The 12,371-nt window shown below is 55.9% G+C and overlaps 6 protein-coding genes across 6 annotated transcripts; all 6 read left to right on the top strand.

The window, feature by feature from the left end:
- Positions 1–226: 226 nt before the first annotated feature.
- On the top strand, positions 227–2,263 carry DQ04_02561050 (zinc finger, c2h2 type domain containing protein; the record flags this gene model as incomplete). The annotated part of the gene is made up of 1 exon (XM_009311997.1): positions 227–2,263. The coding sequence occupies one exon, from the start codon at positions 227–229 to the stop codon at positions 2,261–2,263; it is 2,037 nt and encodes a 678-aa protein (XP_009310272.1).
- Positions 2,264–3,078: 815 nt separating this feature from the next.
- On the top strand, positions 3,079–4,173 carry DQ04_02561040 (putative calcium-binding protein; the record flags this gene model as incomplete). Its single annotated transcript, XM_009311996.1, has 1 exon — positions 3,079–4,173. One exon carries the CDS (start codon positions 3,079–3,081, stop codon positions 4,171–4,173), a length of 1,095 nt encoding a protein of 364 aa, XP_009310271.1.
- Positions 4,174–4,545: 372 nt separating this feature from the next.
- DQ04_02561030 (hypothetical protein) lies at positions 4,546–7,476 on the top strand (the record flags this gene model as incomplete). Its single annotated transcript, XM_009311995.1, has 1 exon — positions 4,546–7,476. One exon carries the CDS (start codon positions 4,546–4,548, stop codon positions 7,474–7,476), a length of 2,931 nt encoding a protein of 976 aa, XP_009310270.1.
- An 82-nt stretch (positions 7,477–7,558) lies between these two features.
- Positions 7,559–9,928, top strand: DQ04_02561020 (hypothetical protein; the record flags this gene model as incomplete). The annotated part of the gene is made up of 1 exon (XM_009311994.1): positions 7,559–9,928. The coding sequence occupies one exon, from the start codon at positions 7,559–7,561 to the stop codon at positions 9,926–9,928; it is 2,370 nt and encodes a 789-aa protein (XP_009310269.1).
- A 249-nt stretch (positions 9,929–10,177) lies between these two features.
- DQ04_02561010 (putative Pyridoxal kinase) lies at positions 10,178–11,080 on the top strand (the record flags this gene model as incomplete). The annotated part of the gene is made up of 1 exon (XM_009311993.1): positions 10,178–11,080. The coding sequence occupies one exon, from the start codon at positions 10,178–10,180 to the stop codon at positions 11,078–11,080; it is 903 nt and encodes a 300-aa protein (XP_009310268.1).
- A 320-nt stretch (positions 11,081–11,400) lies between these two features.
- Positions 11,401–12,189, top strand: DQ04_02561000 (hypothetical protein; the record flags this gene model as incomplete). Its single annotated transcript, XM_009311992.1, has 1 exon — positions 11,401–12,189. The coding sequence occupies one exon, from the start codon at positions 11,401–11,403 to the stop codon at positions 12,187–12,189; it is 789 nt and encodes a 262-aa protein (XP_009310267.1).
- Positions 12,190–12,371: the final 182 nt, after the last annotated feature.

Here is a 12,371-nt window from a genome sequence, read left to right as displayed (position 1 = left end):
TACGATCGTGAGTGCGATTGGGGTAGGTGGGAGCTGTTTACTCTTCTGCCATGTGTATTTTTGTTTTTGTTTTTGTAACCCTTGAGTTCGCGTCTTCTCTTGCCAAACAACAAGAAAGGGATTGCGTTGGCCGAAGGAATAGGAAGCCAGCTGCAGCAGCCTAAGAGCGATTGGCGAAATCTGCGTAGCAAGGGAGAGACGTGTGGAGTAGTGGCGAAGGAAAGAAATGTCAAACGCGGAAGGGAAGTTGGTGCCGGTCGAGTGCCTCATCTGTGCTGAGGCGTGTGATGCGCTGGCGGTGTTCAATTGTGGCCACTTCGTGTGCTACATCTGCGGCCTGCACATACACGCCATTGACCATGGCGCCTGCCCGGTGTGCCGCGACGCGGGGAAGACGGTGATCGTCACGCGCCTGCTCCCAGACGCTGCGAGCGACGAAGAAAAGTTCAGCGCGGCGTCGCTACGCACAATGAAGGAGGCGTCGGTCTTCGAAGAGCACCTGCAATGCTACGTGCACGGCGACGCACTGGCGCGCGAAATGGCCAAGATGTACAAGTACGTCTGCCCTGTGCCCGCGTGCTGGCGCAAGGGGGTGCAGGATCCGTTCTACGAGCTGCCAGTGCTACGCGAGCACCTGCGCGTCGACCACGGGCTGGAGTACTGCCCGATCTGCCTCGAGCACCGCTCCATCTTTCTTTGTGAGCAGCGCGTGTACAATAAGTCGGATCTGCCACTGCACATGGAGGGCGTCTGCCCGCAGGACTCCACATCGTTCTTGGGCCACCCGTACTGTGCCTTCTGCAAGAGGGCACGCTTCTACGACGAGGACCATCTGCTAAAGCACATGAAGCATGAACACTTCACGTGTGATGTCTGCAATCGCCACGGGTTTACATTCACATACTATCAAAACCGTGCAAAATTGCTGCGACACTTTGAGAGTGAGCACAAACTGTGCGACCACCCTACCTGTGCGGCGCTCGATCCGATGGTGCGTGTGTTTGCGTCAGACTTGGATCTGGCCGTGCACAAGCAGCGGGTCCACGGCGTACGCTCACGCGTAACGCTTTTCTCCGAGGCGTCAGCTACCAACCCAACGGGCAGCTCCCCTGGCGCTTCTGCTTCTGCTGCCGCTATCAGCGGCACGGCGACAGCGGCACCCAACGCGAATGTCCTCCGCGTTGTCTTTGACCATGTCTCGGGGCGCGAGACGGAAGAACTCATGCCAACGCGTAGCGCAACAAGCAACCATAATAAGGGGCGCCACTCCAAAAAAGGAGGAAGAGGAAACAGGAACGGCGTTAGTGCTGAGGCGGCGCCGCATGATGCTCCTGGGCTACCAACGCACTTTCGCACCCGCGGTGTGCTTTGCCCGCTCATGCACACGGAGCGTCAGAAGGACACAGTGACGCGTGATGAGCTGCATCCGAGGGCGTTTGGGGTGTCAGAGAGTGATGAGAGTTACAACGCCAAATATAAGGTGCCGTCAAACCGAGCAGAACTGCAAAGGGCACTCGACACAGTTCTGCAAGAGGAGCTGAAGGAACTGCATCTATTGAATGATTTTCGCGCCACCACGGCAGATTTTATGGGGGGAGGCATGCTGGCAACGAGGTACTACGACTGTCTGCGCACTGAGTTCTTTCCGTTGGAAAGCGCCTTTGAAAAGGTGTTTCCCCTGCTGGTCGCCACCGTCCCGATCCCGGAGCGGAAGGAAGCTTTAGTGCAGGTTGAGAAGATGCGAAACTCCCCAGAGGTACAGCACGCCAACCGGATGCAGGAGGAGGAGGCGAAGAAGAAGGCACAGGAGGTAAAAATAAAGAAACAGCATGAACTGGCGACGCTCCTCCAACAAAAAACCAACAAACGTTATGGAAATAAGGGCGGCGGACGTAATGTGTGGCTCGAGCGAGGCAGTGCAGCTCTAATCAGCCAACAACAACAGCAACAACATTCAGCCTGGGGTCAAAACAGCGGTAGTGGTAGCGGCATCGACAACAGAAACAATAACAGTAATACTAATAGGCCATCGTCTGCTGCTGTGTGTGCTAATTCTTCGTGGGGTTCGGTACGGCAGCAGCAGCAACAACGAGAACCGGCACGACAAGAGCAGCAGCAACAGGCACCTTTGCTATACACAGGGGCGGGCTACCGTGAGGACCCGGAAGACTTCCCCGAGCTGCCTTCAACAAACCCGCGCCGAGCAATTGGCCTGCCGCATGCCAAGCGGACTCAGCGGCCCAACGCGTGGCAACGCAGGTGAGCGCGAGAGAAGAAAATGAATTGAAAGGAAGTGTAGGGGAAGATGAAGGTGGAGAGCATGACAGTCGGTTTAGTCTAAGACGATTGTTGTGACTGCTTCTTGATTCCCCTTGCTTTTTCATTCATAGGTTCTATTTTCTTTTCTGCGTGGCCATTTTGTCTCTGGCTTGCCGATTTATCGGGAGGATTCGGCGAATATGGACGTGATCAAAAAACAAAAATATCCCCTTTTTGCCCCCCCCCGTTCTCAGATGTGTGGGCAGCAGCGGGCCATTTGCAACACTCCTAACTGCACGCTTGATCGCCCTACGTGTGTGTTTGAGGGTGGGGGTGTGCAGCTGGACTCTTTTTTGTGGTTGTATGGGAGTCTGTGATTCTCGTCCAGCGCGTTGTGTTGGTATGCTTTGCTTGAGACGCCGCCAACGCCGGAAAGGCGGGGCGAATGAGCGATATAAGAAGCGGTGTGTCTCACATCCTTTGCTAGCTGGCCCCCTCCGCGCACTTGTATGCGTGTGATTCTGCGCGGGGAACCCACCTGTCTGACAGGACGCGTGTGGTGTCTGAATCCGTGCTCCCGACCGTCATCATTCGGTGTGTTGTGGTCTGTCCTCTTCTTATTCGTTACTCCTTGTCCATTTGTTTTCTTTTTTTTTTTTAATTCTGTTGTTGGCGTATGCGTCGGCTTCTCTCTATGTGCGAGTGTGGCAATTGACGATACACGTGAAGGGGGAGAAGAGTTGCCTCGTGCCTTCACACACACACACACACACACACACACACACACACACACAGATACTCCCACGGACGTGCGGCGGCATGTCAGTGCGCATGAACACGACGCTTTATAGCGATGCGAACCGCCTCGAGCGCGGCGACTTCCTGCTTTTCCACTGCGTACAGCTGTCGCAGCACGAGCGCGACGTGCAGCGGTACTTCATCGGCTGCTACTTCCCACGCTGGCGCGGCTTCTACGTGGAGGAGGTGCGGGAGCTACCAGGGCCGCTCGGCTACAAAGTGCCGCGCCACTTCCCCGCGTACCCCTTCGATGTGTATGTGAAGGATGACGGCGAGCACTTCCTCACCGATGACTTTCAGGTCGGCACCGTCTTCACGCTGGGCGCACCGCAGAACCAGCGCGACGACGCGGCGAAGCGGTACAAGGTTGTGCACTGCGACGACACGCGCCTGCGCACTCGCACCGGCGCCGCACTGGCGGCCATTGGCAACGACATCACAACGAGGCTCAACCACACACACCGCGTCGCGGGCGAGGCGGTGGAGCTGCTGTGCGAGATAAGAGAGGCGTATGTCATGCACGCCGGCAACGGCATCCCAGAGATCGGCATAAAAGCGATGGGCCGCCACTTCCGCCGCGTAAGCGCGGATGGAAAACGGTGGATGTCGCTGGAGAACATCGAGAAGTTTGTGCGTGACTCGCGCGCATTCACCACGACGCTCTCGTTCAACGACACACAGCAATCAAGCCTTAGAATTAGCCACATTGCAGAGACCATCCACGCCGCGTTCCCGCAGAACGAGGAGGGGTGCATCGACTATGACTTCTTTATGGATTACGTTCGCGGACCGATGAGTCAGAGGCGAAAGGACGCCGTGTGGAACATCTTCCGCAAACTTGACTTTGATGGCAACGGCTACCTTAACATTTTAGACATCCAGGCCCGCTACAACGCGCAGGAGCACCCCGTGGTGATGGTGGAGCGGCTCTTTTCTGCTGACAAGCTTCTGAAGGGATTCCTTACTGTATGGGATGAGAACAAGCAGTACGGGCTGATCCCCTACTCCGAGTTTGTTGATTACTACAACGGCGTCAGCGCGGTGATCGAGGAGGACGATGTCTTCTTTGACATATTGAAGAATCAGTGGAAGGAGATGCGTGACTGGGTAGCTTGACTGTGATAAGAGAAGTAGAGAGCCATGATGTAAAACTCAACACTTGTGGGGGAAACAAGAAGCTGAAAAGAAGTATTGGAGACAGATTGACCTTGGCGCAAGCATGTACGCGCTTGGCTTCTTTTGAGTACTCCTTTATATATGTCTTGTGCTCCCATTGTCTTGGGGTGCGTGCGCTCTGGGTGTTGTGTTCTCTTTTTATCTTTACAGCCTTGTCTCTCTCGTTCCTCTTTCCCTCTTCTTTTGTGGCTGCGGCAGCGGAGGCTGTGAGTGAACAGCAGTCCCATCGAGATGGCCTCCATGCCGGGCAGGCTGGTGGCGGCAGGGATCTCTCGGGGCACACACAACCCGCACGCGTGTTTCTTCATCGTCATGCCACCCCCTACACCGTGCGGCACCGCTGTGCCTAGCGGCCGTAGCCCTGGCACTTCGCCCGTGAATAGGATGCTGAATATGACTGCTTTTTCATCATCTTCTAGCAGTGAAGAGGACTCGGTACGGAGCTGCGCAGTGTCCGAGGGTGGAGCCGGCGATACAGAAATCAGGAGCATACGAGGAAAAGGAAGGAACTCTGCGGCGCAAGAGTGCAAGGATGGCGGGGGGATGCCCGACGAGAGTGAGCGTGGAGTCGCTGTCATCACAGTGGACACAGTGTCAGGGCAGCTGCTCCACGTGGGAGTGCCGCAGAAGGACCTCTTTGCCACCATGCGTGAAGCCATGGACGCCATTCCTGCCTTGTGTTCCCATACTTCACACCCGTACGAGGTGCTCACAGTGTGTGAGTTCGTAGCCTTCGCTGGCGCCTGCCTTACAGAGGAGGCCATCCATCTGCTTTTTGTGACGGCGGTTACGCCACTCGTCACGAGTCCTCATTCCACTCCGGATCACAGTGCTGCGGGCATGCCGTGCGACCCACTGGCGCCGTCGACTTTGCCACCCATCTGCGTTGTGAGGAGGGCACAGTGGCACAGCATTCCCCTGCGAGTCGCAGTACCGGCGCTACAGCAGCCGCTCACGAGCACCGGCGTGCACGTGTGGCTTCTCAGCGGCCCTCGCCACGCGTTGCCGACGCTAACGAGTGACACAGTGCCGCCGTATTTGTTCTTCTCTCCTGGCTTGGATGTGACGCATTGCAGTGTCTTGGAGGATGCAGTGAGACGCTGCGCTGCGGCAGGGGCAGGTGGTGAGCCCTCCACGCTGCCACTGTACAGCGACACGTTCCTGCCGCCGCTGCCTGTGCGGACGGGGCGCAACGCGTTAGGGCGCTGTGACTGCCTCTGGAACGAGGAGCTTATTGGTTGTTGCGACGTCTTTGGGCTTGGAAATTGGTGCTGCCGCCTTGCACTCGGATCGTGCTCTCTCACTGCATTGACCGACCCGCCTCTCGCGCCTAACATCGCTCTGTTGGTTGTGCGTTTTAGCCGCCTGGCATTTCCTGGTTGTCTGTACAACTACTCTCTGGAGTCTGCAAGTCCAGAGCTGGACGAGTACGTCTCGACGTTAGAGACCGAGTTTCAGCTGTTCATCGTGCATGCGCGTCGATGCACCCACGGCGATGGGAAGACCGAGGTTGTTTCATCGCTGACGTGGCGGCGTGGCGCCGACTTCGCCGGCCACGCAGAGCTGTTTGAGCAGAAAAAGAGGTTCAAAGACTTTACGGCGCGGTTCGTTGACCCGCTTCCACCGCGCGAGGATCACGTGGCTGCCATTTTCTCAGGTTACATGGAACGCTACGGACCGGGGACGAAGATCAGTTTGGTTCACGCTGGCAGCATGGCGTTGCGGCGGCCGATTATCGTCCAAGTCGCGGGTGACACGGAGAGGTGCGCGTCGCCTTCCCGTCACCATGCGTGCGACCCGTCCTCAAGGCAGCAGCAGCAGCTGCAGCAGCACCTCAGTGAAGAGGGCTCACCGCAAAGGCGCCCCCACTTATTGATGAATGTCGGGGAGTGTTTCACGGTTAAAGGCAGCAAAGCTAGTCTCACTGCGGTGGGTTCTACACTCATTGACACGAGCCTCCAGAATGTTCTCCAGTCACTTGCAGAGCACATTAAGGCGCACGGGCTTCTACCCCCCGTCACGATTGGTGCGCTGTGTACGCTCTCCACTCGGGGCAGAGCAGCAGCAGCAGGAGGAGGAGGAGGAGGAGGAAGAGCGGCGGCGGAAGACTATTCTGACGGATTTTTGCAGACCTTTTGGGGCGGTGACGCTCTGCATGGGAGGAAGGGAAAGCTACCGGAAATTTGTGTGCCGCGCGTATGCGTCTCTGACGACACGGAGACGGGGATTATCGCTTCTATTATTGTTTGTTTCGGCTGGGTTGTGATGTGGGTTTGCGACGAGCTCTACAACTGCAGTGGGTTGGTGCAATTTTTGCAGGATTATGCTTCTGTGGTGGATAGTATTTTCCGTTTGTTAGCCTCTTCGGCGGCTGGAACGCCTCGTATCAATGCCGTCTGCGTGACACCGGAGGCAGTGAGTTGTGCACGGTGCTGTCTTGCAGGTGTTTGTGTGGAGGGAACGCTACCGGCGTTTAGCCCGCTTGTTTGGGACGCAGCGCAGCGCATCGCGCAACTGACACTTTCCACGGAGGAGTTTCCTGCTGCTGCTGCAGTGCGTAGCTATGGTGACGATACATCTGGCAGATGCCCTAATACAATTTTGAATCCCTCTATGCGTTCGTTTCTGATGAATCTCTTCCTTGGTGGGGGTGGGTTCTATCCCAGAGAGCTTGTGCGACACCGAACGGTTCTTATTTCACATCCATCGCGTCTCTCAATGATCATCAGCGCGCACTTGATGGTTCCACAGCGTGCGACGCAAGACTCCACTGAGGTGTTGGATGAGGCGGAAAGCCCGTTAAAAGTATCGCGACGGCGTTTCTTTCCCTTCACGCCCATGCGGCCTTTAAACCTGCCCAACTCGTGCGAAGACAATTTGGTACTGAAATCATCTCCTACAGCTGTTTCTGCACCAACACTAAGTATGTTCCAAGGCTTGGTGCATCCTTCGTCGCAGCCGCTCCTTGTACCGTCGTGCTACAGCACCGTGGACTTCACCATTGCGCTTCCTTCTCTTTCTTACATCACCCATGTGGCATTGGAAGTTGCCAACGCCGTTCAAGAGGCGCCGTATGCGGCGGTGCTTTCACTGTCACTTGTAACCTGCTGTTACATGGGACAGACGCATGAGCGGGTGGTTTTGGAGGACATGCAGCTTCCACTCTGTGGCAGCAGCAGGACGCGGGGCAGNNAGCAAGGTGCCATTCTCTGTACTGGAGGCGTCACGTGCAGGCACTGGTAGATGTGCTCGTGAGTTTCACCACGACACGCCTGTCATTGCACGTTTTCTGCGCTTCATCCTGCGGGGCTCTGGCTGCAACCCTATGGCTATGCCGCCTGTGCTGGTCTTTGGCGAGCCGCTGCAGTGCATCCCACATGATGAACAGCCGGCGGTCGTTGGTTATCGCACAACACTGCGGCGCATGCTTGGTGTAACAGTGCCACCGTTCCTGTCAGGGCAAGGCGACGAGGGATGCACCGGGCAACCGCAGTTGGACTCACCGCCGCATGGCGATCCACACAACGAAGAAAGTGGCATCAAACATAAATATAGTGACAGTAACAAAATTGGCCAAGACGTGGCGGGGGGAAAACTTGTAGACAAACAGGAGTCCCACATTAACGCCGTCGCAGAGGCCCATGGCCGTCAAGAGATGTACTTGCACAAGGTCAGCAACTCCATTCCGGCAGAGTTTTTCCAATTGGATTTGGCGTTGGCGCTGGAGTTGGAGTCGAAGCGACTTCAGTGCCACACGCGTCGTTACTATCGTGACTGGTGCTTGCACCGCATAGGCGTACCGCGCTGGATTATGAACCCAGCGTACCAAGTGCTGCCCCACTCCGCATTTCACCGCTCTCATCTGCCGGAGGAGACGGCGGATATTTTGTTCATCAAACAGCAACGACAACTATTACAGTCGTCAAGTGGGGGTCATGGCATCGGTGAAAAGAAGCGAGCCAAGGCGAACAGAGAAAAACGGAGGCGCTGTGCCCTGTGTCGTCATGGATTTTCCTGGTTATCAGGTGCCAAGGAGTGCGGTCGATGCCAACGTCACGTCTGTGAGAAGTGCATCTCGGAGAATCCTGTGCGCCTAATTGAGCTGGGTATTCGTAATGCTTGCGCTTATGTGTGTTTGAATTGTTCCAAAAAGGTTGAGCGACTGGAGGACATACTGATGCGGTTCCGCTGGAGTGAGCATGAAGGTGGGGTAGACACTGACACGGAAACCGAAGAGGCCATCGATTTCTACGCGCGAAGCACGATACCACGGATAGCGTCCGTCCTGCCGCTGTACCCGAATCACAGTAGCAGCTACCTGCAGGCTAGGCCATTGGAGGCGTGTGGCATGCCGTACCAACTGACGCTGCATCCATTGGCGCGTGTAGTTAGCGCGCCTGGAATGGATTCGGACACCTCTGTTGCTGCTTCTATCTCACCCCTTTTCGAAGAGGTGCTTGGCGTCGAAGGGCTCAGCACTAGCACACTTGTGAGCTGGCGGTGTGTCGTGGATGAGGAATGGACTGAGTCGGCCACACGTATAAGCCGCCACGTAGTTATTCTTCTTCCCCACCCTGCTGCTATTTCTCATGGAGAGTTGCACTACACGTTGGCAGAGGCGCCGCGGGGCGCCATCGAGGTGCAGCTGCAGGTGGGGGACTCTTTGCAGAGCCTCCGCCTCTTTCACAGCACGTCCATCGCCCCATACACGGCGACTGGAGAGATGCCTGACACCAGTGGGTCTGGCCCACAAGTGCTAAAGCTGCTGATGCAGCAGCAGCAGCAGCAGCAGCAACAGGAGGAGTCTGCCTCACCACGAGGGGCACGGGGCACCTCTATTTTCACGGCTCTCTTTTTTGTTGGTGCTGTCATGGATCTCGCGTTGCTGCGGGTGGAACACTTCTCCGTGTGGGGCTGCTTCACCCCAGACAGGCCAGGTCGATGCGCGGCGTACTACAAGTGTAAGCCTGACATGTGTCGCTACGGTGGCCTCCACACACCTATTCCGCACTGCACGAGCGGCGTATTGGGCGTAGCATGCCTCCCGCGTATGCTGCCCATGACGCGCCCCATCCCACTGCGCAACATGATTCTGCACACCGACACGGAGCTGGTGTTGTTCGAGTTTGACTTCGCTGCCCCGTCGACGGTGTGCGGCTTCGCACTCGAGTTACATCACCCAGCGGCGATGACGACATCGCACTGCGGCATCGCAACGGCACTACGCCTTATCGGCGTGTCAGCATCAGGATACCGTGGCAACTTGGGGCTCTTCCATCTACCGTGGCCGCCGCTCCCGTCGCTCGAAATGAACCTGCAAGAGATATTTGCCTACGCGTACAGCCTGCCGTTGCCAGTATCTGGCATTGTCTCGGTGCTTGTTGAGGTGGTCGAGTGGCGACTTGTTCATGCTGCAGTGGCGGTGGGTTCGCCGAGCGGGGCACTGAAGGAGGTTGTAGAGCAGCGACACAGCAGCAACGACGATGAAGACGACACCAACAACGGGGGCAGGAGTAGCAACAACAACAACAACAGCAGCAGCAGGTTGAGGGAGGCCGAGAGCCCACCACGGCGCGGTATATATTTGGGCAAGCTACACTTCTGGACGAGCGCTGACGCGTCGACACGGCGCATGGTGAGTAGCCATACGTACACTTCCGTCCATGCCGCACTCGACGGTGCAGACCCCAACTAATTGTTTCCATTGCTGGGTACAACTTTTTGGGGTGAAACTAATGGAGGGTGGGAGAAAAGGCCCGTGTAGGTAATGCTTGACGTGAGTGATGCATCCCCTGAGAGGCTTCTGCATATTGTGTATATGATCTCTCCTCTTGTTCTTTTTGTTCCCGTCTTCTTTCCTTCCTGGCGTGCCTATAGAGGCAGGTTTAAACTCTACATTCGCAAAGGCAAAGGGACACTAAAGAAAAAAAAAATCCAAACAAAAATGAGCCAGGAAAAAACGATTTTATCTATCCAATCATTCGTAACCCACGGTTATGTGGGAAACAAGGCGGCGACTTTTCCGCTGCAGCTGCACGGTTTCGACGTTGATGGTATAAACACTGTCAGTCTGTCCAACCACAGCGGCTACTCTATTATCCGCGGGCACCGCATGGACGTCAATGAGTATGACGTCCTGATGGAAGGTGTCCGTGCGAACAACTTCCTCGCGAGCTACCGCTACGTTCTCACGGGATACGTCAATAACCCCGATATTGTGTTGCGTATACGCGATACGTTGAATGAGATCCGTGAGCTTCGCAAGAGTGAGGGGAAGGCACTCACATTTTTCTGCGACCCCGTGATGGGTGATGACGGCATCATGTATTGCAAGCCGGAGGTCATCGAGGCGTACCGGGAGCTCGTCAAGTGCGCTGATGTGGCGACACCCAACTACTACGAGGCCGGCCTGCTGAGCGGCATCAGCGTGTGTGACATGGCGACCGCCATGCAGGCGGCGGACTGGTTCCACGCACAGGGCACCACGAGCGTCGTCATCAAGTCCTTCCGCCTCAAGGAGGACCCGCAGAACCTCCACTTCCTCTTGTCGACAAAGCCATCAGGGGCGGCGACGGCGCAGCGCTTCACTGGTGTGGTTCCGTACCACGAGGGACGCTACACTGGTACAGGCGACCTCTTTGCTGCCTCGCTGCTCGCCTTCTCCCACAACAGCACGTTGGATGTGGCGGTCGGAAAGTCAATGGGGGTTCTGCAGGACATTATCATTGCTACTCGTAGCGAAGGCGGCGATGGCAACAGCTCTCTCCAGAGCCGTGAGCTGCGTGTGACACGGTCGCCCAATACTCTGCTGCAGCCCTCAACTCTGGTCAAGGTCACACCGATGTAATCATCCTGGGTATAAACTCTTTAATGTTGACTATTCCTCATTAAGGTTCGCTTTGATAGGCTTTCTTTTTGGATCTCTTTTCCACCTAAACATGCAAAAAAAAAAAAAACATTAGAGAGGGGAAACAGGGGAGCGGGGAAAATGGTGGGAATTTGAAGTAGTAGCATGAGTAGAGGTAACGGTGAAGTGACATGTCTCTTTGTATATAACGTTGTGTGGCACAATGCTTTTTGTTTTCCTCTTCTACCCGTCACTGGTAACTGCCAAGGTAGACAATACGGACAGCCAGTACCAGCGGTAGGAGGCGGTGCCTGTGTTGTATGGGGGAGGCGCCGTCGAGCAGTGGCGCTGTGTGCCACGAGATGACGGCATCCTTCTCCTTCCACGAGGTAGAGAGGCGGCGGGACAGCGCTATACATTCCGCCGTGGTGGAATCACTGGCAAAGTGGAGCTTCTTTCCGTACCCCGCGTGTACGCCTAGGCAGCTGCAGCAGGTAGACCTCTTTCTCGTGGCGTGCAGCATGGATGCCACCGTGCCAGAAACAACACCACAAGACAGTGTTGCTACAAGAATGGTGGGAGTTGTGGGGGTGGTCTGGGTACCCCTCGCCCCTGGTGCGCTGGTGGAGGGATACCTGCAGGTTGTGCTGGTGCAACCGAGGTATCGCAGGCACCGTATCGCGCATCAGTTGCTTGGGCGGGCATTGAGACTGGTGGAGGGTGGTGATTCACGCAGAGTGATTGCGAGGTGGCGGCTGCACACAATGGGGCCGTCATCGAGCACCAGCGACTACCTGCGTCGTATTACCGGTACCGATACGTCATCTTCCTCTGTGGCGGAAAAGGCATCATCGTCATCATCATCATCATCATCATCAACGATAAGAACAATAAAGGGAGTGGAAATAGGAAAGGGGCTGTCAGCTTCTGACGGAGAGGAAGCGAACCATATGCAGGTAGAAGAGGCAGAGCGGCTGGTGGCTGCAGTTCCGCGCATTTACGAGTCTCTTGGGTTCATCATTAGGCGGAATGTGTACGCGTACTATGGCAAGTGTGCGGAGGCTCTTGAGATGGTGAAGCTTGTGCAGGGCGCAAGGAAGCGGCGGTGATTAACGAGGACTGAAAGGAGTTTGTGGGTTGAGCAACGACATTTCATGCCTGTCCATTGGCGAGCAGTGTGGAGGAGGGGCGTAAGGGAGGCATCTTTTCGTCACCAATATGAAGAAAAAGTTTCACGCACTGTTCCTGTTGATGCAGTGATCTATATATAAATTATATATATATATATATA

This window comes from Trypanosoma grayi (assembly GCF_000691245.1).
Source record: "Trypanosoma grayi strain ANR4 Tgr_256_V1, whole genome shotgun sequence".
Classification (NCBI taxonomy): domain Eukaryota; phylum Euglenozoa; class Kinetoplastea; order Trypanosomatida; family Trypanosomatidae; genus Trypanosoma; species Trypanosoma grayi.
This window is presented reverse-complemented; position numbering and strand designations above follow the sequence as displayed.